Here is a 24,656-nt window from a genome sequence, read left to right as displayed (position 1 = left end):
ATAAACAAAGGTGTGTGAAATGTTAGGAGTACTGGTGGGTTCACAGACCAAAGGAAAAACACAACTACCTTTAAGGTTGATATTTTTATGAAATAGGTTTACATACATATGTTTGACTATCATGTATATAATAAGCTCCTGACACATACTCTTAATTATAACATATGATGGTAAAATGCTGTATCCTTCCAAGCTGTTTTTTCTATAGAAAAAAGCTAAGAATCAATATGAAGCATGATCTCTTTTGTGGAGTGCCATGGAGCTGGAGATGACCTTTATTTGTGTATTTTATATACTTAGTTGTTTTTGTTTTTAATCTTTGAAGAGAAAAGTATTTTACTTTTATAAGTAAAACAATAAGTCTTTGAAACTAAAAGTTAAAGTAAGGACCAAGAGGGGCGCCTGGGTGGCTCAGTCAGTTAAGCATCTGACTTCAGCTCAGGTCATGATCTCACAGTTTGTGGGTTTGAGCCCCGTGTCAGGCTCTGTGCTCACAGCTAGCTCAGAGCCTGGAGCCTGCCTCAGATTCTGTGTCTCTCTCTTTCTCTGACCCTCCCCCCCTCTATCTCTCAGGAAAAAAAAAAAAAAAGAGTAAGGACCAAGAGCTGCACATGATCTATATATTAAAATTCTAACATTAAATAAACAGGTCAAAGTTCAATAGTACAGTTTAGCCTTATTGGCTATGAAGATGCTCTGCACCTCATGCATGTGTCTCAGGCTGATAACCTGAACTCAGAGTGTGGCTTGTCATTTTCTTGAAACATCTCTGGAAGAAACAGAACGTGATTAAGGATGAACACATCAAGCCTGCTTGTTTGCTTTCCCCAATGCAGGTGGGCTGTCCCCCTCCACATGCATAGCAAGCTGAGGTTAAAAGGCTGCCATGCCTTATCTATGCAGAATGCACATGGCAGTGGTGTTATATACCATAGCTGTGGGGCAGGGATCCCCAAATCAGCGTGTGGCAAAGAGCAGAGACACAGTAATGCTGTCACAGACAGGAAAAGAAGACTCAATAGTTCTAAGGCTATCACTAAGATAAATGGAATTTTGAAATTAAATGGTGATTGCCCCTGTCAAATTGAGAAGCCTGAAAATGCACATATATTAACTGCTGGGACTGCCAGGAAAAGAAGTGATTTTCATGTTGTTGGCTTCTTCACTTTCACATTATGAAAAAAGATTCTTAGAAATAGGACTTAAGAGTTAGAAGTATTTAAATTTTTTTTGCTGTTTCTAAAAACATTTGGGCTATTAATCTTCCTCTTAGTTCTAAGTTGACCTGCCAACTAAAATTATTATTTGAAAAATATTTACGAATTGCTTTGAGAAACATAAGAAAGGGTAATACCAAAAGATAGTTATCTCTGAATGGCCTTTCCTAGAGAAATTTTAAAGCAAATTCCTACAGCAGTACTGAGTTTATGCCTTTTACTGTCCAGCATAAAAGAAGTAACATAACTCCTGAATTCTTTAAACAACAATTCTGAGAAACTGTGGTATTTGAAACAGTACATATAATAAATAATTTTTCATTATTATGAATGTTTTTATTCATATTTAAGTTTGTTGTGAGCTATGACTAATTTGAAATTTTATACTAACAGTATACCACTATTTTAAAATTATGGTTTTTTAATTTTTAAAAAACATTTTTATTTTTATTCTTTTTTTGGGGAAGAGGGAGATTGAGCTCAGGGAAGGGCAGAAAGAGAAGGAGAGAGAGAGATTCCCAAGCAGTCTCCATGCTGTCAGGGAGGGGCTTGATCTCATGAACTGTGAGATCATGACCTGAGCCGAAATCAAAAGTTGGACACTTAACCAACTGAGCCACCCAGGTGCCCCTTAAAATTATGTTTTTAAAGATGTTTATTATTTCTAAAATGATCTCAAACTAATTTCATATCTGAAAGACATACATTTTTAAAGTTTATTTGAGAGAGACAGCACAAGCAAGAGAAGGGCAGAGAGAAAGGGAAAGAGAGGATCCCAAGCAGGCTCCTCACTCACTGTGGAGCCCAACACGGGGTTCGATCTCAAGATTGTGAGATCATGACCTGAGCCAATATTAAGAGTCATGCACTTAACCAACTGAGCTATCCAGGCGCCCCTGTACATTTTAAAAATGTTATGTTAGAAATTATTTACGTGAGAAAAATGTTAGGAAATAAACATACATATTTCAATCTCTCTGTAAATAAATGCCTTAGATGATTTTCTACTCCAGCCCTTCCAAAATGGCTGACTTCTGACTTCCAAAATGGCCCAAAGAAGAAACCATTCCTTGGAAGTTCTACGTCAAAATCCTTCCAGAACGGAAACCCAAAAAGAGGAATGACCGTATCCATCTTGTGCAGTTTGTCATCAAGCACCAAATGCTATGATCAGTTCCTTAAGTATTTACTGAATAAAAGATAAATGAATGAAAGAAATGTTCTTTACTCCACAATTTTCCTCAAAACCTTGAAAATGGTTTTGAAATGACAAGCTATAATTCCCAAATTATGTAACAAGAGATGATTTTATTACATTTCAAAGATATGCTTTGTAGTAGAAATTATTCTAAGCAGATTCCCACAATTGTAAAGAAATCTCTTAATCTTCTATTGCCCCCAAATCAACAGCTGTCAAATATAAAGCTGTGACATCATTAAAACTAAGAAAAGACAACTGAATATATCTGAGGTTCATGATTTGTTTTTTGGGTTTTTTTTTTTTTTTATAACTACAGCAGCTGATTTATTACATTTCATACCACTTAGAGTTTTAGAATTAAATATAGGTCAACAATCACTAAACACATCAACAAGTGACACTCATTGAAATAAATCATACCAAATGGCCAGCATATTATAAGCTAGTATGACACTCCCCTGCTTTCATAAATAAAAAATGAGAATTAAACTTTCATAGTAAAATATTTCACCAGACTAGATTGCAAGTTTTGACACAGTCAATTTATCACTGTGAAAACCACATGAAGCTCAGTTAGCTCTGGTCAGAAAGCTCATTAGTCTATGAAAATTATACTTTTGCCAGAATCTCATGATTCTTTTTACTGAAAAATATCTGCTTTTTAGTGAAAAGATTTCACAACTCTTTTTGCTTTGTCTATAGAGAATAAGTGTTTTAAAATCAATGCATTTTAAATCAACTAGAAACAACAGATGACCAAAGGGAAAAAATGGTTAGCGTTAATTAACCTTAAGCACATTCCTGTAATGAAAAGTGGTCAATTTATTTGACTACTTTTTCCATTGATTTAAAGTAAAATATTTTGTTTCCAAAGAAAGATGGAATGCATTTTATATTCTGAATGGAAAAAATTCACAATTTAAAGTTTTATCCTAAAGTCAGTTTTATCTTGAAAACTATTAGTAAAAAGATGGTTTTAAACTAAAATCAGCTGAAATTACAACTAAAAGCAATCCTGCTTTTTATGGGTTTGTGAATACCATGTGACTCTTACAACAAATCCTTTTTCATACTGTGCCCACCCATCTTGGCAACAACATCCCAGAATAGACTGTGTTTTTATTGGTTGCAGGACACATTTATCTTTCATGAGAACATGAGACATTCTTTCTTGCTCATCTTCTTATGAACCAAACTATTTCATTTCTACAGATTTCATTTTCGTTTTCAACTTTGTTCTAGGAAAAACATAAATGAAACTTCAGGGCGGACACTGTCTTGCTTGACTATTACACTTCAAATACGAATTTGGAGTGGCAGATACAACTACTATCGTGAACCAAATGCACATCCAGACAAAGCCCAGTTGTTCACTACCCCTGAATTACTGACCAGTAATAGTCATTGACCATTACATGCCGCTAGCCTTAACAATCTAGTAGCAAGTTGTTAAATGGCTATGTACCCACAACAAGGTGGATTCTGGGACATCTCTCTCCTGAGCAATAGCAGATGAGCTACAAGGACCTCAGATTAAGTGTGTGCAAAATGTACTTCCCCTGAACCCTATGGTCCTTCCAATGGTGACAAGCCCTGTGCTCAGGGGCTCCTGGGTTGCTCAGTCAGTTAAGCATCTGACTCTTGATTTTGGCTCAGGACATGATTTCATGGTTTGTGAGTTTGAGCCCCACATATGCCTCTGTGCCAGCAGTGCAGAGCCTGCTTGGGATTCTCTTTCTCTCTGCCCCTCCCCCACTCACTCTGTCTCTCCCAAAATAAAAAAATAAACTTTAAAAAATAGTTGAAATACAAATACGACCATATTATTCCACTTCTTAACAGTAATTAAAGGTTCTCCACTGTGTTTAGAATAAAGTACAAAGTCTTCTAGAACAGCAATGTCCACAGAAATACAATAGAAGCCACACAACAATTTTTAATATTTCAGGAACAACATTAAAAAACAGTTGAGGACAAACTGAGAGCTGATGGGGGTGGGGGAGAGGGAAAGGCGGGATGATGGGCACAGAGGAAGGCACTTGTTGGAATGAGCACTCGGTGTTATATGGAAACCAATTTGACAATAAACTATGAAAGAAAAAAATAAATAAAACTAGATGACTGGAAAAAAAACAGGTGAGGGAGGGGAGAATGGGGAATTATTTGTTCAATGAGTAAGCTTAACTTAGAAAGATGAAAAAGTTCTGAAGATATGAGGCCATGAGATGTAAATACATTTAATGCCACAGAAATATATACCTAAAAATGATTAAAATGAAAAGTTTATGTTAAGTATACTTTACAATAAAAAAGAAATCAGTTGAAGTTAATTTTAAGAATATATCTTATTTAAGTCAACAAATCCAAAATATTACCATTTTGACATGTAGCCAATATAAAAATGAATGAGATATTTCACATTCTTTTTTAATACTGTCTCTGAAATTTGCTATGTATTTACACTTACAGCACCTCTCAATTATGATACTAAATTTTCAAGAGTTTTCAAATGTGTACATACCAAAACTATAGTTGTCTTTCATGTGTTTATGCTGCCTCAGTTTTTAAGTTTAGCTTATTTAATATTAAATAAAATTTAAAATAAAAGGGGAGTACGAAAATATAGTTCCTGCCAACATTATCCCACTGCCCACCTGCTGCAGGCTACATAGGAGAAGTGGAAAGTAACTGGGAGGTGTCTTAGTAAGGGTTCATCTAGAGAGGCAGAACTGTCGCTGGGCACTGTACAACAGAGGCATATTTCAGGGTTAGACATTACACAGCTCCTGTGTGCTGGTGCTCAGTATCTGTGGTTAGGCCTAAACTTGTAGAGGATTAGTGGATTGCAGTGGGAGGTGTGTGGATGTAAATGAGACTAAAAACAAATTAAAAAAAATTTTTATTTGAGAGAGAGAGAGAAAGAGAGAGGGGCAGAAGGAGAGAGAGAGAATCCCAAGCAGGCTCCACAAGCATGGAGCCTGACATGGGGCTGGATCCCGCGAGCCTGGGATCATGACCTGAACCAAAATCAAGAGTTGGACACTCAACCTACTGAGCCACCCAGGTGCCCCTAAAAACCAAAATTTCAAAGTTCAGTTCTTTAGTAACACTAACCACATCCCAGGTGTTCAAAAGCCATTAGTGGCCAGTGGCTATCATGTTGGACAGCATAGTACTAGACCATCTGAGACCTCCTCTCCTCAAGACTCCACTCTCCCTCTTCATACTTCATGCTCCAGCTCTACTAAAATTTCATTTCCTAGACCTTACAATTCCCTCTACTTCCAGACTACTAAGCATACTGACTCCTCTTCCAGCTAGCTCTTCTCATCTTTCAGGTCTCAGATGAAGTATTATAGGCACTGCTTCTTCCAGGAAGCTTTTCTGTACCTCTGTATTGTCAGCCCTGACACTCCAAATCTAGTAAGGTCCTTCTCTGCAGTGCAGATTTCTATTACAAAAGATCTTTTCATACCGCTTTGCTTGTCTAATGTTTGCTTGTCTAATGTTCAATAACTTCCATTATTCTGTAATCTTTGTAGAAATGAAATAAAATCTATCACCTAACCACAAAGCAAGTCTTAAAGAAAGAAATAATTGTTGAACAGATGACTAAACAAACATATGAGAAAGAGCCAGGAACTTACTCCCTCCTTAGAAATATTTATATGCTCTGTTCCTGACTGGCCAAAAGGCAGCTCCCAGAGATTTATGAGTCATTAGCCATAAGGAATAACTAACTTTTGGAGGCAACTGTATTTCAGGCCCTTCACTTTCTTACTTCATCCTCACAACTACCCCAGTTTCTAGATGAGGTTAAGAGAGGTTAATTTGCATGGCAGGCTTGCTTAAGTAGAGGACACTGGATACAAACAGTCTAATCTTAATGTAACAGAGACTTACAATTACATGATCCAAACAGTAACACAGATTAATGTAAAGACCTTTTCATATTTCAATCAGGAAGCCCAAACTGTGGCTGGCTAAAACAGTGCTGATACCTGTATCTATGAGCTCATGTTAGAAAATGACATCACCAAATTCAAAGAACACGCCGAAAATATACCACAGTGATATGTTAAATTAATTACAAGTTGTGAAAAGATTCACACTCTATACAAAATCATCTCATAACTTATTTTTGTGGATTCTAAAAACACCCTTCTGAGAGAATAAACAACTTAATTTATGCTAAAATATTAGAAAAACAAATAACAATGAATCCACTGTTTTACAATAACAACTATACTTTTCCAAAACTACAACCTCTCTGCTATCAATCACTGTTGATTCCTTTAGATTCAAGAAAAATCTTGTGGGTCCTTTAGAGTCATCTAGCAGCTGCCTTGGTTTGGCATGGGTGTGTTGGCATTGGCCCAGTTCAATGCTGGAGTGAAGTGGGGACCCCATCTCTGAAACTCTGACCCCAGCGCACTAACTCAATTAAAAGATCCATCAGTAATCACTAGTCACACAGGTTAAGATCAGAAAAATTGAACAATTCAGGAACGCAAGCTAAAAAATAAGATTACTCTCTTACAATATTCTTTAATCATGAATCATCTGAAGTTCTACTTATCTATCTAATAAGGTTGCAAAAATTAGTCCCTAGGAAAAATGAGTTCAAAAGTAAAAATTTAAAGATTCCAATCAATTTCCTTTTGCCTCAGCGTTTTCTTTCAGGAGATAAAGAAATATCCATAGTAACAAGATAACATTTCATGCATTTACACATTTTCTCCTATAGATGTCTACAGCCTTCAGAAAGTATATTATTTGTAGTCATGCCTATCTGACATTTTCCATTTTACTCAAAAGATTTTATGGTTTGGTATTACAGCAATATACAAATTTGACAGCTTGCAATAGGATCTAGTCCCTGCAGCAAATCATTCTGACAGTTAAGTACTATACAGCTACTAATGTACATTTTTTTACACTAAACTTATTTAAAAATCTTACAAAGTTGAGGATACCATGTTTGTTGAAATCCTGAAGAACTGTCTTAATGATATTGTGAATTTCATACTGAATTTATTAAATAATAGGACCCCACACATCACATAACTATTTCATTTGTAGTAAAACTTATTCCTCCTTCAGGAGTTCACTTTATTAAAAGCAAATTTTTCCTCAGCTGCATTTAAACAAAAAAGTCTCTCATCATAGTCAGTATTTATTTTTCTTTTACAATTCCTCTGTCTTTGAAAACAACTGAATATGTGAATAAAACAGTACATATGTTAACGTGGAACACAATGGCACTTTTTTATTGTCTTTACAATGCTATATTTTAGTTCAAAGTGATGAAAGATAATCGATAACATCTTTACATTTTCCAAAATGCATTAACAGAGGCTCTGTCAAAATACAACCGTGATCCCTCTAGAAAGAAGTGAAGCTGATCTCTAACACTGCTGTAACATTAACTAAATAGGACTGAGGGTGATCTTCCAGCACATGAAGCAGACCTCAACTCTATCTCTCAGTAATTCTGTTTTTAGTATGCAATACATCTGATAACACAAGTCAGTTAGCAAGAGAACAAGTGCCTTATTCTAAGAAATAGGAAGCCTGGGTGTATTTTTTTCCCCTTGATTCAACTCTTCAGATGGAATACCACAGTGAAACCACTCTATTTTCAGAATTGATGTACCTTTCAAAACTATAATCTCTGGCTTTCAAGTTCACTATTATTTGCCTTCAGGTACAAATTTTAAAGTGTATAGAGGCTTCTAAGCAGAATAGTTGGTCTCAGCCAGATACTGAAAGGCTAGTAGCTCAGTCATCATTGCAGTGTAAATTCCTTTTCAAAATGATGTTCTTCACTCAAAGAACACTTGTGCCTGTGCTTGGTTCACTCGTTAGATACATATCAGAGGTCACTGAAGGCCTGGGGGCAACTCCAGCTATTCCAAAATTCATTTCTCCCTCTATTTGGTTGCAAAAATAGGATTTCAAATGTAAAAATCTTAGTAATGTCTACACACAGAGAAACCAAAGGCTCTGTGCCAGCCAGGGTGTGTGGTGAGAGAACGGCAAAAGTTTTTATGCAATGACAGCAATCACGATAAACATCATTTGCTTTGATATGTGCAATTTAATATGTAATTTTTAAATATTTATTTTTAGAGAGAGAGTGTGTGTGTAAGACAGAGCACAAGCAGGGAAGGGGCAGAGAGACAGGGAGACAGAATCTGAAGCAAGGCTCCAGAGTCCAATGCAGGGGCTTGAACCCACAAACCATGAGATTATGATCTGAGCCCAAGTCAGACACTTAACTGACTGAGCCACCCAGGTGTTCCATAAATATTCTTATAGTATTTCTAATTGAGAACTTTCTCTCCCTAAAGGAAAAAAATTTAAACTAATGGCTGAATTTAAGGTCCTCTGCAATTTTCCAAGATTTCTTTGAATCTAGAAATCTGACTTGCTGTTTTATTTATATCAATTCCACAGATCTTTAATTAATTTAATCTTCAAGTGATCAATGTATGTAACAGACATTCATGGTAAGTATGTAACAAATACCAGAACTTCATGTTGTTTTACTCCTTTTGTTGGGTTCTTAAAATGCTCTTCCCTTAAATTTTATAATCAAATTTAAAGAATTTTTGGTGATCTGCTTCCAAAGGCAATACTGATGCTGAAGATTATTTCAGCAGGTAGACAATACTGCTGTCTTCTGTATGATTCTACTATACAAAAAATATACTGTTTGACCTCTCTAAATTTCTGTCCTTAATTCTTCTTCCTGATAACTTTTACTTATATATTTTTTCATTGTGAAAATTAAAAAAAAAAGACATTCTAACTTCATGTGTGTTTTATCTCTATTTCCTTTTCTTGTATTCCCATCTTTGCACAATTTTGTTCCTCTTCCAGAGATTCAGTTATGACCATGGCCAACCAATCGTATTAGTATAGAAAACAAGACAGAAGGAATTAAGAAAAGGAAATGATTGAGTAAATTCTAAAATCTGTGTGACGTGGGGTCAAATTTTTTATTTCAGTCTTCAGGCACACCAGTCATCTATGACTTGAAACAAACCCCTAGACTCCCTGTCCCTGAGCACACCATTCAAGTAGGGAGTAGGAAAGTACTCAGCATCCTCTTCATTCTTTGTCCTACAAGACACCATGCTCTGATGCTCACTGGAGAGTGGAGAAGGTATTGGAAAACACAAGGGGTTTGTGACAGGGCTTACCAAAAGAATAGCTTTTCACATGTTGAAAAGTCATGCAGAGGCAAAGGAAATCATTCAAAATGAAGGAAGAAAAATACCAAGTAATCTAGAATGTGCATTAATAATCAGAAGACTGCCTAGGCTGACAGAGAATAAATGATTCTCCCTTCTGGACATAACTTTAGCTATAGCCTATTCAGGTCACTTTCAGCCATTTATTTCCTATTAAAGGATGCCTCTGCTTGATAACCTGGTGCTGTTAGATAGCAACCTGTGGCATTTTTAAAGATAAGACAGCAATTACTTTCATAACCTTTGAGATAATCACTCTACACAAAAACTAAATGTTATTAAAGAAATAAAAAGAAAGAAAAAACCAAACTATTTGGATAAAGATCACTATATGCCAAATAATTTTTGCACTAAAATTTTGTTTAGTTTAGAAACTAATGACTTTTATTAACTACTTTTTAAAGTATTTAGTAAATACTTTTATTAAAGTATTTAGCAAATACTTTTATTAAAGTATTTACTAAATACTTTTATTAAAGTATTTAGTAAATACTTTTATTAAAGTATTTAGTAAATACTTTTATTAAAGTATTTAAAATTATCAACCACATAAAACAAAATACACTGTCTTGAAAATAAGTCTAGCATCATCGTTGTCTATTTAATTATCTGATGAGCAGAGGCCACGCCTGTGACATTACCAAACAAGGTGGCTGGATGAGAATAAGGTTCACACACCATTTTAGGATCAACATAATCCACTGATGAACACTGGAAAAGTTGTTTTCCATTTGTTCTCTCTTTTTTAATAAAAATGGTTATTGTAAGTAAGAGGGAAAATCTGCTAAAGTAAACAAATCCCTTCTTATACCCTCTATGGGGGGAAAAAACCTTCCTACACAAAAAAATTGTACAGAGAGATATTTCAAAAGCTGCAAGTTGAACCAATAGATAAATAAAAGGCTAACAAGAGTATTATCAAAACATTCAATACCTCTTCAAAAATTCCACTATTCCATGTTCCAGAAAGACTAATAATAATGATCACCTCTTAAATATACAGCTTTCATACTTCAGAAGACATTTTAAACTTTGGTTTGCTAGCAGCTGTTCCTTAAGCCTCTTGTAGTTACTAGCTGTTATTAGCATTGCTTATTACTCATACAGAAAAACACGAACTTGCCCGAAGGGAAACCTGCTCTTTTCTTATGGCTAAATGAAAACTGAATGAAAAAATTGCCCTCTGGAATTCAGCACTTTGAATGAACAACCAGTAGCACTTTTGTTATTCTGCTGCCAACCCTCTCTGTCTCTCTGGGTCTCTGTGGGTCTCTGTCTCTGTCTCTCTCTCTCTCACACACACACACACACACAGACACACAGACAGACAGACACACACACACACACACACACACACACACACACACACACACACATACAGCTCTATGAATGTGGGCAGGACTCCAATTAGGCACTTGCTGAGGGAGGTGATTTAAGGGCAATGGGATGAAAACCTTGTACAGTAGCACCACCTAGTGGGCACTGGGGAGAGGCTCAGAACTCCCCTCCCCCTTGCAGCTGCTTCATGGATGAACAATAGGTCACTATTCCTAAAATAGATCATTTCAGCTTTCAATTTTCATCTGACCAGAAATTTCATCATCAGAACTCTCGGACAACAGAGCAAGAGCTGCATGGGTGTTCCAGTTCCACAGGCTTTCTGAAGTACTGCTAGCTGCTAGGACTTAATCATCTGTGTGTCTGTGGTGTTAGTAAGGAAATCAATGCTTGCTTTGGAGTAGCTTACACAAAGTTGTGCATAAATTTACCACCACAACTTTTCAAGGAGAAATCATAAAAAAGCAGAAGACATTTGATATTGTGTGATCAGACCTTCCAGTCACAGTAATTTTAAGCCAGAACCAGAAATAATAACAATTTGCTGGCTTTATTTATTCCATAAACACCCAAAATTACATACTCAAATACACATCACTTGATTAGTATTCATGGTTGTTCAATTTTTATAAGAACAAGTAATGTTAAAATATTTATATAATAATCATACAGTAGTAAATACACATATGTTGCCAAATTTCATTACTTTATTGACAAATAAATTCAAACAATTTGCCAAAAAAGTTCTCTAGGATTGCTTTAAAAAACAATTAAGAATTTCTATTTTCTCAGTCTCCAACTTACTTCTTTCAACCAAGATAGTCTTTGTCTGAAAATGACAAAAATTAAAATTTCATCTTTATATATATATCTTCCCAATAGACCAGTGGGTTGGTTCTCAAATGGGAATGATATTGCCTCCCAGAATATATGTTGGAGGGTGTGGTCTCTTTGGTCAGGGTTGCTGCAATCAACAACGCACGAGTCACCCAGAACAAAAAATTATCCTGTGTAAAACATCAACGGGGCCAAAGTTGAGAAAGCCCATCTAGACTGTAAGATGCCAAAAGACAGGAACAATGTCTCATTTAAAAATATACACTAAGTATCTGGCAAGGTAAGGTAATAATTGTTTGGTGAAATAAATTGATACTGACATCTAATGTTGGCCATGTACCAATAGATTACTTAAACTTTAAAAGAATACTAATTACAATCAGGAAAGCATACCCTTGACTGTACGTATAGGGCACAGCATCCCAATCCCTGGTAAGGCATCCCACACCACACACAAGTGATTGTTTGTGAATTTTGTTATTCAAAGCCAGTCTAGCTGAGTCTGATCACCAAGTGAGAAAGGCTAGTGCACAGACACTGTGTGATGGGAGATTCACTACAGTGATGCTTCTTTTCTTGAGAATTCTTACAAAAATGTCATCCAGACTTTTGGCTATTGCCCACTTTCAAACTATAACCACATTTTTAAGTGACTTTTCCCACAAAATGAAGTTTTTCCTTATACTTTCCCACTTAACCATGTGACTATTTTTATAAATACCACTCCAAAACCTCTCCATGCATATTGAATATAGAAAACTATCTGATCTACTACCTGCCACTTTAAGCCAAATATATCAATAAACACTCTACACTGACATCAGAAGTAGACTTTATGTGATCTTAAATTCAGTCAAAACACTCTTTTCAAGATACCAATTGTTTAATGATTAAAACATTCTATAAATAATATGTGATATATACAATCAAGGTGAGGCATATCCTTGTGAAGAAAACAGTAAGCTTTACCATTTCAGATTTCAAATTTCTAAATATAACTTTCTGAATGGTACTGAAATGATCCCATGTTGTTCTTTCCTGATATTCCTTTAAAAGCCCTTTGGGACTCTTGTCAGGAACAATAAATCATTAAGGAACCGTTTATGGACTAGATTTGCCAGGATATAGTTCCTTAAGGAAACACATCAAGAGTAGTAACCACTCATTCTGAGGGGTATTAAACTGGTAACAGAAGTCATCTATTTTCAGAACAGAGAACCAAAGATTGTTAAATGCAGTGCTGGAATTTCTGCAAATACATAACCCTTTTAAATTAGAAAAAAATTAAAATGTAAGACTTTTGTTAATATTTGTCCTAATAAACATTGAATTCTTCAACATGTGATGAACTCAACATTTTTTTAATATCCTGCCTCATAGGCCTAATTTCTGGCAAATGTTTTTTGTTTCTCATTGGTGTGTGTGTATGTGTTTCAACTGTTGACCAAGACACAAGATTTCAAACTTTCCTATGGGAAGTCCAGGAGCTGAAGAACTTTTTATTCTCTTCTGATATCACTGTGAGCTTTTAAGGGCCATTTAAATGACCCATTATTTCCATTTGATTCACAAAACTTCCATTACCATATCCTGAGCATCCTGGTCCCGCCACTCACACCTACCAATGACAATCATCAGGGCCACAAAGGACCACATATTTTCTAGTGATGTGAAATTCTTCATGCAGCTACAAAGGACCACATATTTTCTACTGATGTGAAATTCTTAAACATAACCATATATACTTTTCCTTCTCTGAGAATGAAAGATGGTAGACCAGATTCTAAGTGCCTGTGACAAAGCTCCAGAGACAATACACCCAGCTCCCTGAAGGACAAGAGACTAGTAACGAGTTAATAACTGGGTAGAAAGTTACAGCTACAGTGCCCAAAATATTCTATAGTGGAAAGGCCTCAAGTCAAAAATAACAAGTACTGAAGAAATTCTAGGGAATTAAATCCATGTGTAAAACACACTCTAGTATTTTTTAGATCATGCAATGTAATATTAGAAAGACTTATCATTAAATATGAAATGTAAGGGCCTATACTAATGCTCTTTTGGCTCACACTTTAACAGAACTCCAACATTACTTCAATGTTGAGGAATTAAAGGCCTTCTTTGCAATGAAGAAGAGAACCAGTAGGAAGATTTCTATGAAAGTTCCTAAACTGGTCAGAAGATAATCAGCCAGAGAGTTTGGCAAGTTAAATGACTTATATCTATCTGTACGTGAAAAAAAATCCCTTGGTAATAAAAAAAACCAAAAAACTTTTTTCTATTTTCTGCAATAATGAAATCAGGTTAGGTACATTTTGCTAAGTCAGGACCAACCAAAGATAGGCCAGAGAGAAAGACTAAACAATTGAAATAAAGATAGATATTTCAACCTCACCAGACAGCCTATGGTTTGAAAATTCACACTAATCCAGAAAAAGTAGTATTTTTTTGCCTCATTTGAAACAGAATTGAGGAAGGTTACATGCATACTTAAAATATAACAGGGAAAGAATAGGTACAGATAAGTAAATTTAGGCTAACGGGAAAAAAGTGTAGAATATTAAAATGAAGCTAAAAGAAAATTATCTTGAGAATGTGTGCAGTAAAAGAAATATTCAGAACATGAAATTAACACTAATTTATGACGTAAAAAAGAAGCTTTGCCACTCACCAATTTTAACCTCTGTAAAGGTATTCTGCCTACATCTATCTGTGTCCTTTCTGGGACATTAGTGAATCGAACTTCTGGGACCGCGACGGCACACATGACATGGGCCCACCTACGGGAAAGGAGACATGAAACATAAACAAAAGTTCCCTAAACTTGCACACCGCACACTTCAACTAGGCGGTGGCAATTCTCACAGATAGTAAATGCACAGATGAGAAGGAAAGTCAACAGCCTAAATCCATCACAAACAGATTCCGAAGTTTAAACCTCTCGGGTGATACCTGGACAGATTCAGTACCACACGTGCCCACAACTGCAACTTGCAGAATGGGGTGAAGACCAAAGACTCGATCCTATCAATATATGATGTTTTTCTAAACTGGATCTGCAAACTACTAAAATGTAGGGCTGCTATTTCATTTGGTACTGAAATATAACAGGTGTTTAATATACTTAAGCAAATCAATATGTGGCAAAAGATTAGTTCAATTAATACAAGGTATGAATTGGATAGACTATATAATCTTTTTGCATAATGCAAGTATCATGGAAATTAGAATAGTAAAAGTTTTCTAAGAGAATTAGTACTGATTAAGTCTTTAATTAAATTGTTTCTCATTACAATCCTACTATAACCAAAGGAAACTGAGATAAGGAGGAATGAAATTAGCTGGTTCTCTCATTTCCTACTTAAAACCTAGTATCTCCTCTCAAATTCTGAATTACTCTAGAAAAATGACAATGTCTCCATTAACACTATTTAGTTTCTCATAAATATTATGCCCCAAGTAAACATAAAAGACTCTTGAGGTTTAAAGATACCTTGAAGGAATTATCACATCCATCAGCCTATTTCTGAGTCAAAGTGTAGTATGTCACTCAAACATCGTAAGATTCCACTCTGCCTTTTTTTTTTTTTTTACAAACAGTTTATTGTCAAATTAGTTTTCACATAACACCCAGTGCTCCTCCCCACCATTTCCCCCCTTCTTCTCCCCCTTGTTCCTCCGTCAAGTTCCTCCTAATCCTCCTATACGCGCAAACATATGATATTTGTCCTTCTCTGCCTGACTTATTTTGCTCAGCATAACACCACTCTGCCTTTAAAGGCCACAGGGAAAGAGGACAAGTGTCCACCTCATCAGAACATCCTTTCAAATCTAAATAAATACTGTAATTCTATAGTAAACATTATTCCTTTTTACCCTAAGTCCAAGAGTAGGAAGAGAAGTTCTTACCACCTATGTATTTACAGGAACCACTTAAATCACCTCACAGTCCGCATAATTTGTGCAATACCCTAGACCTAGCAACATTTTTTAGTACTGTGCCAATCACATTAACTAAGACTGTGAAAGAGGAAGATCTAAAATCAAGCAAATAAAAGTCTATTAGACTGAACTTTATCAACATAGGAATGATAAATGCCTTCACTCTTAGAAGCAATCAGAAACATGTGCAAATGCACATAGCTACACTAATTCAATCATTACATTATACCTAGGTCCCAACTCTAGTGCCCACAGGGCCAGACAGGAGGTAAGCAAATATACGTATACTGGTAAATCATGGTAACTTGGGTAGCATCTGTCCCATTCAGGCCAGGTTCTCATCCTAAGATGTTATTGCCATATAGAGATGCACAATTATACTGCAAGTACAAATAAAAATCTGGATGTTTGTATAAAATCTATCAACTTTTAAAATTTAGATCAAATTTATAAAATTGTGTGTTTGTCAACTGAAACCTATATTGGGGATAGATTTGACCTTTAAATGCCAATTTACAACCTCTGCCTCTACCATTTCTTCTTTTTAATTTTTTTAAATGTTTATTTTAATTTTTGAGAGAGAGAGAGAAAGAACGAGTGGGGGAGGAGCAGAGAGAGACAGAGACGCAGAATCCAAAACAGGCTCAAGGCTCTGAGCTGTCACCACAGAGCCTAATGTGGGGCTCAAACACACAAACCATGAGACCATGACCTGAGCTGAAGTTGTACACTTAACTGAGCCACCCAGGTGCCCCTGCCTCTACCATTTCAACATATTCCTATTTCCAAAGGAAACTTTAATATGCTTTGTCCCCATGTCAATGCTAAAATTGGGTCATGAAAATAATATTCATGCAAAAATATATTTCAACAACCACAGTAAAAACCAGATTGTCTTTCTTTTTGTTCACTTATTACTCTCATTCAAGATTCTCTTCACGTTCTCCAGCTATCCCCTTTACATCTGAAAATCAATGTTTTTCTCCCTGTGTTTCTATTTTAGTACACATACTTTCTTATTAATTTGATTTTAAAAGTAAATAATTTTGTTTGAATATTATGACTATGATTGGTAACAGATTTCATTGTTTTCAGGCACACTGGTTCTATTAAGCTAATAGGATTCATCATATTAAACACTAGGATCCCAGTGACGCCTTCACTTTAAAAACACCACTAGTGAAAGAGGGGTTATTCTTCATCGGTGTCAGAGACATGGAGAGAAGCAAGACTTAGACCACCTTCATCCAGCAGAGGGGAATGTGCTGTGCTCTCAGTAATAAACGGTCTCTGAAGACATGCACAGAATCCCAACTTCAGAATTGGACAGCAAAAGCTCTGGCACAATATGTCCAATAATGAGAGGTAAAGCAAATAGTCCACATGGAGGTTCAACATTGTAGATGGCAGAAGGAAACAATGAAATTGAACACAATTACTCACTTATTATTCTTCGTTTCCTTAAGAGCACCCCCTCTCAAATTGCAGAGACAGCACTCCTAGGAGAAAAAAAATGCCACACAATTATCACACCCATTTAACAGACACTGTTACTATATACTTAAATATTCCCATAAATTACACTTTTTTATTTGAAATTAAAATCATCAGGAACTTCACAATGTCCTATCTCGAAGCAGTTCAAGAAAGGAAAGGAAAAATAGAGGAGGAAAAGTGAGGATACACACAAAAATATTCTCTCTCTCAAGATAGATAGACAGACAGATATATCCTAGATGGAACCATCATTACCCTGGTATCATGTTCAATTGCCATCTGAGGGAAAGCTGTGACACTGAGGGAAAGTTGTGACACAGAGCACTTGATAACCTGGACAGTATGTTCTAGAATTCTAGAACAAAGAATACACATATGACTGAGTTCTCCTGTGCTCTGGGAATCCATTTGTGTATACAGGAGAGCTACAAAATAGAGTTTTGGCAGGCTTCATTCTTATACAAGGATTAGCAAAAAGCTATTTTTAAGATACTCTTTTCACAAAAATATCATTTGGGTCTTTCTGTGGGCAAATGATATTGGAAAAACCCAGGCTATCCATCACCTTCAGAACAAAGTGCCATGAAATGTCTCCTCCCCACAAAAGTTTACATTTTGGGCACTTTTATATGTCACGGGTAGGCATAGACTGCTACACTTGAAGAGGACTCCCTTAACTGCAAATACAGATTTTATCATTTCCCACTAAAACCCTATGAAAAAGTCCATGGGAAAACAGGGCCAGAGCCTTTGCTGACCTAGACTTTTTAAATTAAATACCTAAGTAACTTTAAAAATGTTCAACCTCAAGCATTAATAGATGCCCTCTCAATTTCTTGCATTAATACATTTTTTAAAATAACTATGGGTTATTTTGGTTTTTTTCCCCTCTCCACACTATATGTGTGTGTGTGTGTATATATATATATATATATATATATATCTCCAAGGTGATCTTCTTTAACTAATGTTGATAGTTTTGCCTAATTTATAGGGAATCCCTTTAACTTATCTACTATTAATACCAGAGTGTCAAACTCCATAGCTTTTATTTTTCTGAGGAGCTCAATACCAAAACAACTGAGAAGAATCAATATATCTATATAACTCCTAAAAGGTGACAAAAAAGGCAAAGCAACAACCAGAAATGTTCAATGGTTTTGTGGGTCTGCACATCTATTTGAAATTTCCTGAGTTATTCTTAAAGGTTCAGAGTAGCAAAAGCTGCCATGTATATATGCATCTGAATCCATTATAAACCCAGTTCAAGGAGATAACTTGATGGATTTTCTCCATAACAAAGCCAGATTTTAGAGGCCTTTGAAACAATGGTTTTGATGAAGCACACACTGAAAGTAAGAGTTCAGTCTGAATATTGCCAGTTCAAATTATTCAATATCTAAACTACTCAAAAACAATTTCATAAAACATTAAGTGATTTTAAATATTTTTCCAGTATTTTAACACAGAGAGAGAAAATGAAAATGAAAACAAGAGGTAAAATATTTTCACTGTTATAAAATGATGCCAGTATCAAAGTGGGAATGCAGTAAAGGAAGGCTGTGGAGGGTTAGGAGCTCAGACACTAAGAGCATAAGGGTTCTGATAAATGAAACTAGTAGTGAGAAGAAGCCTACAGGGACATGTTAGCAGAGTTAAATACAGCAAAGCAGCATGGCAACCACTTTAAAGCACCTGGAAAGGATCACAGAAAGGTGCACACACTGCAGTCTGCTATCACACTGGTAAGAGAGCGTCCTCTCAAACAGAACAGATAGACTCGAGATTTTAAGTAAAGCTGAGAAGACTTGCACTGGTCACAATATGAAACTAGTTCTTTCTGGGATCATCAGTGACCTCCATGTCACAAAATCTCATGGATAATTCCAAGTTCTGGTTCACCTGACCTCTAAGCGGCATTCAACACTGTGAAGCATACCTGACAGTTTCTACCTGTAGTTATTATCACCCTACACACCCCTCACTGTCCTTCTCCGTCTCTAGTTGATCCTCTGCTTCCTTTAACAGCCATCTCTTCCACACTCCTTAAACACTGTAATTTTTGTAAGAGGCCCCATTCGCTTCTTGATCCACATATGCTTGCTGGGCATCTGATCCACTACCTTGACTCTCAAAAGGCCGGTAAGTGACTCAAACATTAATTTCCTGGTATGTCTGACTGACATTCGACAGGCATCTCAAACACACATGCAAAAATGAACTCATGTCTCCTTCTCAACTCCCCCACTGTTTCCTATCAGTGGCACAACCCACCTTTCTAGTTCATGCTGGAAGACATAATTTTCCTCTCATCCTAAATCTAATTAATTGAGTTCTGTCGATCACATGTCCAAACCCACCCTCATCTCTCCACCATCACTGCTGCCACATTAGTTGATAACCCAAGCGCCCTTCAGCAGATCTACATTACTGCAACAGCCACCCTATGTCAGTGTGGAACCCATCAGAATGGATTTGAATGCTTCTCAGGACTTACCATTGTTTCAAAGGGCCAGGATAGTCAGGCCTAGACCTTGTCCAGCCTCGCTCTACTACTCTGTGTCTATTAATTACACTGAATACATCCTTAATATCTCAACTTCAATTTTGATTCATCAGAAAAGGCTTTCCTAGTCTCCTGGCCCAGTTACTTCTCACTCATTACTCTTTTTAACTATTTGTTGAATTCATTTTGCTCTCCTCAGTAAACTGTAAGATCGAGGAGTGCTGTGGGAATATGTCAGGTTACTCTTTCTCTATTATGATACCCAATAGAGAATACATTTCCAGATGAGTTTGTTAAATAAATGAGAAAATGGCAAACTAGGGCGGAATGAAAATATTGAAAATTGCCAAAGGTTTAAAAAACTGCAAAGATTATTTTCACATACTAGGGCACTAAGGAAAGGAAGCTGCAGGCTCTGGTGACCTAAGATGGATGTTAGAAATAATGATTTGACATGGAGTTATTTTTGTCACAATTTACTTGAAAAATCACTTTTCTTAGTAAAAGGCAAAAATATTTGTGGCTAGATAGTTATTTATATGATTTACATGATATATATGATATCATGGTTTCTGTTCAGTTCACTCAATTTTGAAAAAATAAGTAGGAAAATAAGTTATATCTAGTTATGTAATTGTGCACCATCCCTCACAAGGTGCAAATTAGCTGATCTGTCACAAGTACAAACATGTCAATTTGTCAAATCATTCATTTATAGATGAATTTGCCTCAAATGCCGATGTTTATAACACAATATAAGGCAATATCAGATAGGATACTTTTTAACATTTCTTTCCTTTTTCTAAATAGTTCTTTATTGTCAGGGAACTAAACTAATAATTCTAAAATTTAAAAGGTTAATCCTTAGAGGAAAAGTAGTGCCAAGGTTTCTTAAGAATCCATACAATGCCTGATATACATAAAGGCTGACACCTACCAAATATACTAATTTTTCAAGTAAATCACTCATCTTTTAAATCAGGAAAGGATTGAATGAGAAAACAGAGTGACAATGTCCTGCAGGACACTGATTCATTAAACTGGTTATCAATAATAAGTATTTTCTATTAGAAGAATAAAGACTAATTAAAGGCCTAATTCCCTCCAGCTACCATGCCAGAAACATCATATACTATACCTCCCTTCCTTAACATGAATTTATCAGGTAATTTATATCCCACTTCATTTATGAGGAAACTAAGATTCAAGAGATTAGGTAACTTGCCTAATCCAGGAGCCATCAAACTTCTTCTGTAAATGGCCAGATATTTATTAATTCAGGCTTTGCACAACTATAGAGTTGTTGCAACTAAACTCTGACACTGTAGAGTGATATGTAAACAAATCAGTCTAGCTGCATTCCAATAACAATGTGATTTACAAAAATTGGCAGTGAGCTGGATTTGATCCACATTATAGTTTTCTAACCAGCAAAAGAATAACTGGGGTTCAAACTCAGATCTTCCTGAGCACATGCCCAGGCTATTTTTCTCCAGCATCGTCTGCCTGTTGGTGTAAGGGAAGGCACGAGATTTCAGAGTAGAGTGCCCAAGTAAGCAGGGACCTGTACCTGCCCTGGGAAGCTCACAGTCTAGGAAGGGAGGAGACCAGTGTGTATTTAAGCCAACTATGAAGAAGAAAATGATAAAGGGTATAGCCAAGTCCCCATTTCCTCATTTCTACAAGTGACTAAGAATTCATTTTTTAACTAATCCCCTCAAAAGAACCCATATCATAAAAAATTGTTACAAGTAGCATGTATCAATTAACAATTTGTATTCCTATTTGTTTCATTAATCTAGTGAATAAAATTCTCACGGGTATAAGATCACTATATTTATGTCCACTCCTTCCTTTGAAGAATGATACAATTTTAGGCAAAACAACATTTCAGTTAGTCTGGGCTATGTGAATCCAATTTAACTGAGAAGAACAATAGTAACACTGCAGAGCCAGGCCATATTCTGATGTTTAATAAGGTGCAGATAGTCAGGGTTCAAATCACACTTCTGTCATTTACTAGTGGTATGACCTTTCCTCAGATATCTTATCTATAAAAGGGGGAAAAATACTACTTCCCTAAATGAGTTAATAAATGTAAAGCATTCCACAAACACACAATAAATACAAGAACAGTGGTTATATATGTGAAAGGTTAATTGTGCTTCTAGACAACTTACACATAACATTGCCAGTGAATTATCTAGATATAGTGGTTTAGCAGGGAACAAAATATAGATCTGTCATTAATAATTCTCTTGAGGTGCAAAAAGCAAGAGCTGGAGAGAAACAACACTCTCCAGGAACCCTAAATCCAGGCAGCTAGGCTCTAAAGCAAGAGAGATCTATAGTTCTAAAAGCTGTAAACTCAGTTATGAAAAGCAGACAGATGCTAGAGTTTCCACAGTGCTCAGAGAACAGACACTGCTGAAGGGAAAAATCCAAATCCTACCCTCAAAACATCTCAAAATAGAGTAGACTGAATCAAACTAAAGCTGAAACTAAAGTTCAGACCCAGCTCAACTCCAATCAGACTGACTTGATTCCTATTGTAGAAATCTGACAAAGGGCCATGCCCTTTGTGCAAATAATATAAATTTCATTTACTACAGACAAAATATCCAGCACAAAATCATGGAAAGCACATGGCACACTAAAAAAAAAACAAAACCCAAGATGATTTACAATCAAGAAAGGAAAGAATCAATAAAATCAGACACAAAAATTAACAAGGTACTGGACTGATCAGATGGAGAGTTTAATACTGGTATGTTCAAAATGCTAAAGAAGTTAATGAAAAAGACAACGTATGTGAAGAGATAGAAATATTTTAGCAAAGCTGTAGAAACTATTTTAAAAACACAAATGTAAATAGTAGAAATTCTAAAAATGACACCAGCAATGTTCAATTCAATAGATTTCCAAGCAGAATGGAATTGTGAGAATAAAACTTAAATGGCTTTAAAGACAGGAATAGGAAATAGAAGGAATAAAAGCAGTAGGGAGGAGGAATAAAAATCTAAGGGAAAATAACCTGTTAAATTTCTGTATAACTGGAGTCTGAGAAGGAGAAGAAAGAGAGAGAGGATGACAAGTAATATTGGAAGAGGAAATGGCAGAAAACTTACCAAAAGTGGTAAAAACAATGTCAACCCATAGATCCAAAATGCCCAGCAAACTCCAAGAGATAAATATAAAGAAAACACATTTAAATACATAGTCAAACTGTAAAAACCAAATGTAATGAACATTTTCTTGGGATGCCTAGGTGACTCCGTTGGTTAGGTGTTCGACTTTAGCTAAGGTCATATCTCACAGTTCATGGATTTGAGCCCCTCTTCAGGCTCTCGGCTGACAGCTCAGAGTCTGGAGCTTGCTTCAGATCTGTGTCTCTCTCTCTCTCTCTCTGGCCCTCCCCCACTCACACTCTGTCTCTTTCTGTCTCTCAAAAATGAATAAATGTTAAAAATTTTTTAAAAATAAAATAAAGAACATTTTCTTAAAAGTGGAGAAAAAAGACACATTCAGTAAAATATATGAATTACATTTGCTATCTAACCAGAAACAAGTAGCAGTGGAACAATATCTATAATACTAAAAGAAAAAAGCTGATAACCTGGAATTCATTTCCAAGGAAATATCCCTTGAAAATAAAGATAAAATAAAAACAATCTCATAGAGGCAAAAAATTTGAGAGAATGAAGGATAATAACACCATCCTGAACCATGAATTGGCACAAAAGAACGAAGAACACCAAAAAAGAATAAATACATGGATAAATATAAAATAAATATTTTGTATTTTCAAAACACAAAGATACAAAGAGAGAAAGAGAGACTATAACTTTCATAGAGACTTGACTGTTTCAAACAAAAATAACAATGTTGTAGAGTGTAATGTAAGTAATGGTAAACATAAGATCATAAAGGGAAGGAGGTTTAATGAAATCACACTGCTGTAAAGTTCTTAACATTTTTCACAAAGTAGGGTGATATTACTGGAAGGTGCATTGTGATAATTTCAAAGTGAAAATTATAATTTTCAGCCACCACCCATAACAAAGGTCACAAAAATTCCCAGATACTCAATTCTAAGGATTAATGAGCTCACAGTCAAATATCAAAAGCCATGTAAGAAAACATGATTCTGTAAGAAGAAGAAACAAAACATAAAATTAGATAGATACATGATGATCTTAGGCACAAGATATAAAATAAGAGCTTTAATATGTTTTAAAACTAAATGTGGGTATTAGAAATGTAAGTAAGGCACTATAAGTAAATGATTTTAAAAAACAATATAAAAATTTTATAACCAAAACTATAATTAAATTAAAAACTTGAAGAATATGTTAAGTAGGTTACTCCTAAGAGAAAATTAGAAAAAAGAGTTAACCAAAACTGAATACCACAAACTATTCAATAATGTATTCAACTGAATACTGAAATGTGAGTGTATGTGTATGAGACAGAGCCAAAGAGAGTGTATCTGTCTCTGAATCATAAAAATAAATTACAACTGATTTACTAATCTAAACTCAAAAAAACAACTATAAAAGTATTAAAATAAATTGTAGGCAAATATAGCGATGTATTTAGAATAAATATGACACCTTAATATAACATTTAAAAGATAAAAGGCGGATCTAGGGGCAAGATGGCGGAGAAGTAAGGAGCTCCGTACTTGCACTCGCGCCCATACATCACACAGAAAAGATCCGAAGACATTGGAAACCTTACAAAACCTGAGAGATTGGGAGAAAAAAGACGCAGAATCCACTGAGAGAGCCTTCTAACGTGAGTGCGAACCGGGGAAGATAAAATCGGGCCGGGATCGGAGACTCCAGGGTGGGAGGCGA

The 24,656-nt window shown here is 35.6% G+C and overlaps 1 protein-coding gene across 1 annotated transcript in view; it reads right to left on the bottom strand.

The window, feature by feature from the left end:
• The window catches only part of LOC120225442 (lysine-specific demethylase 4C), a gene marked incomplete at its 5' end in the record, with an annotated part of 162,290 nt that overhangs the window by 111,385 nt on the left and 26,249 nt on the right, over nt 1–24,656 (bottom strand). Inside the window, 2 exons of the mRNA XM_039223641.1 lie at nt 14,524–14,632; nt 17,238–17,293. Of these exons, the coding sequence (XP_039079572.1) occupies nt 14,524–14,632; nt 17,238–17,293 (165 nt within the window). The remainder of the gene's footprint in view (nt 1–14,523; nt 14,633–17,237; nt 17,294–24,656) is intronic.

This window comes from Hyaena hyaena, unplaced genomic scaffold (genome assembly GCF_003009895.1).
Source record: "Hyaena hyaena isolate Hyena2069 unplaced genomic scaffold, ASM300989v1 scaffold_1408, whole genome shotgun sequence".
Lineage (NCBI taxonomy): Eukaryota > Metazoa > Chordata > Mammalia > Carnivora > Hyaenidae > Hyaena > Hyaena hyaena.
The sequence above is the reverse complement of the archived record's forward strand: the minus strand, read 5'-3'. Positions and strand labels throughout refer to the sequence as shown.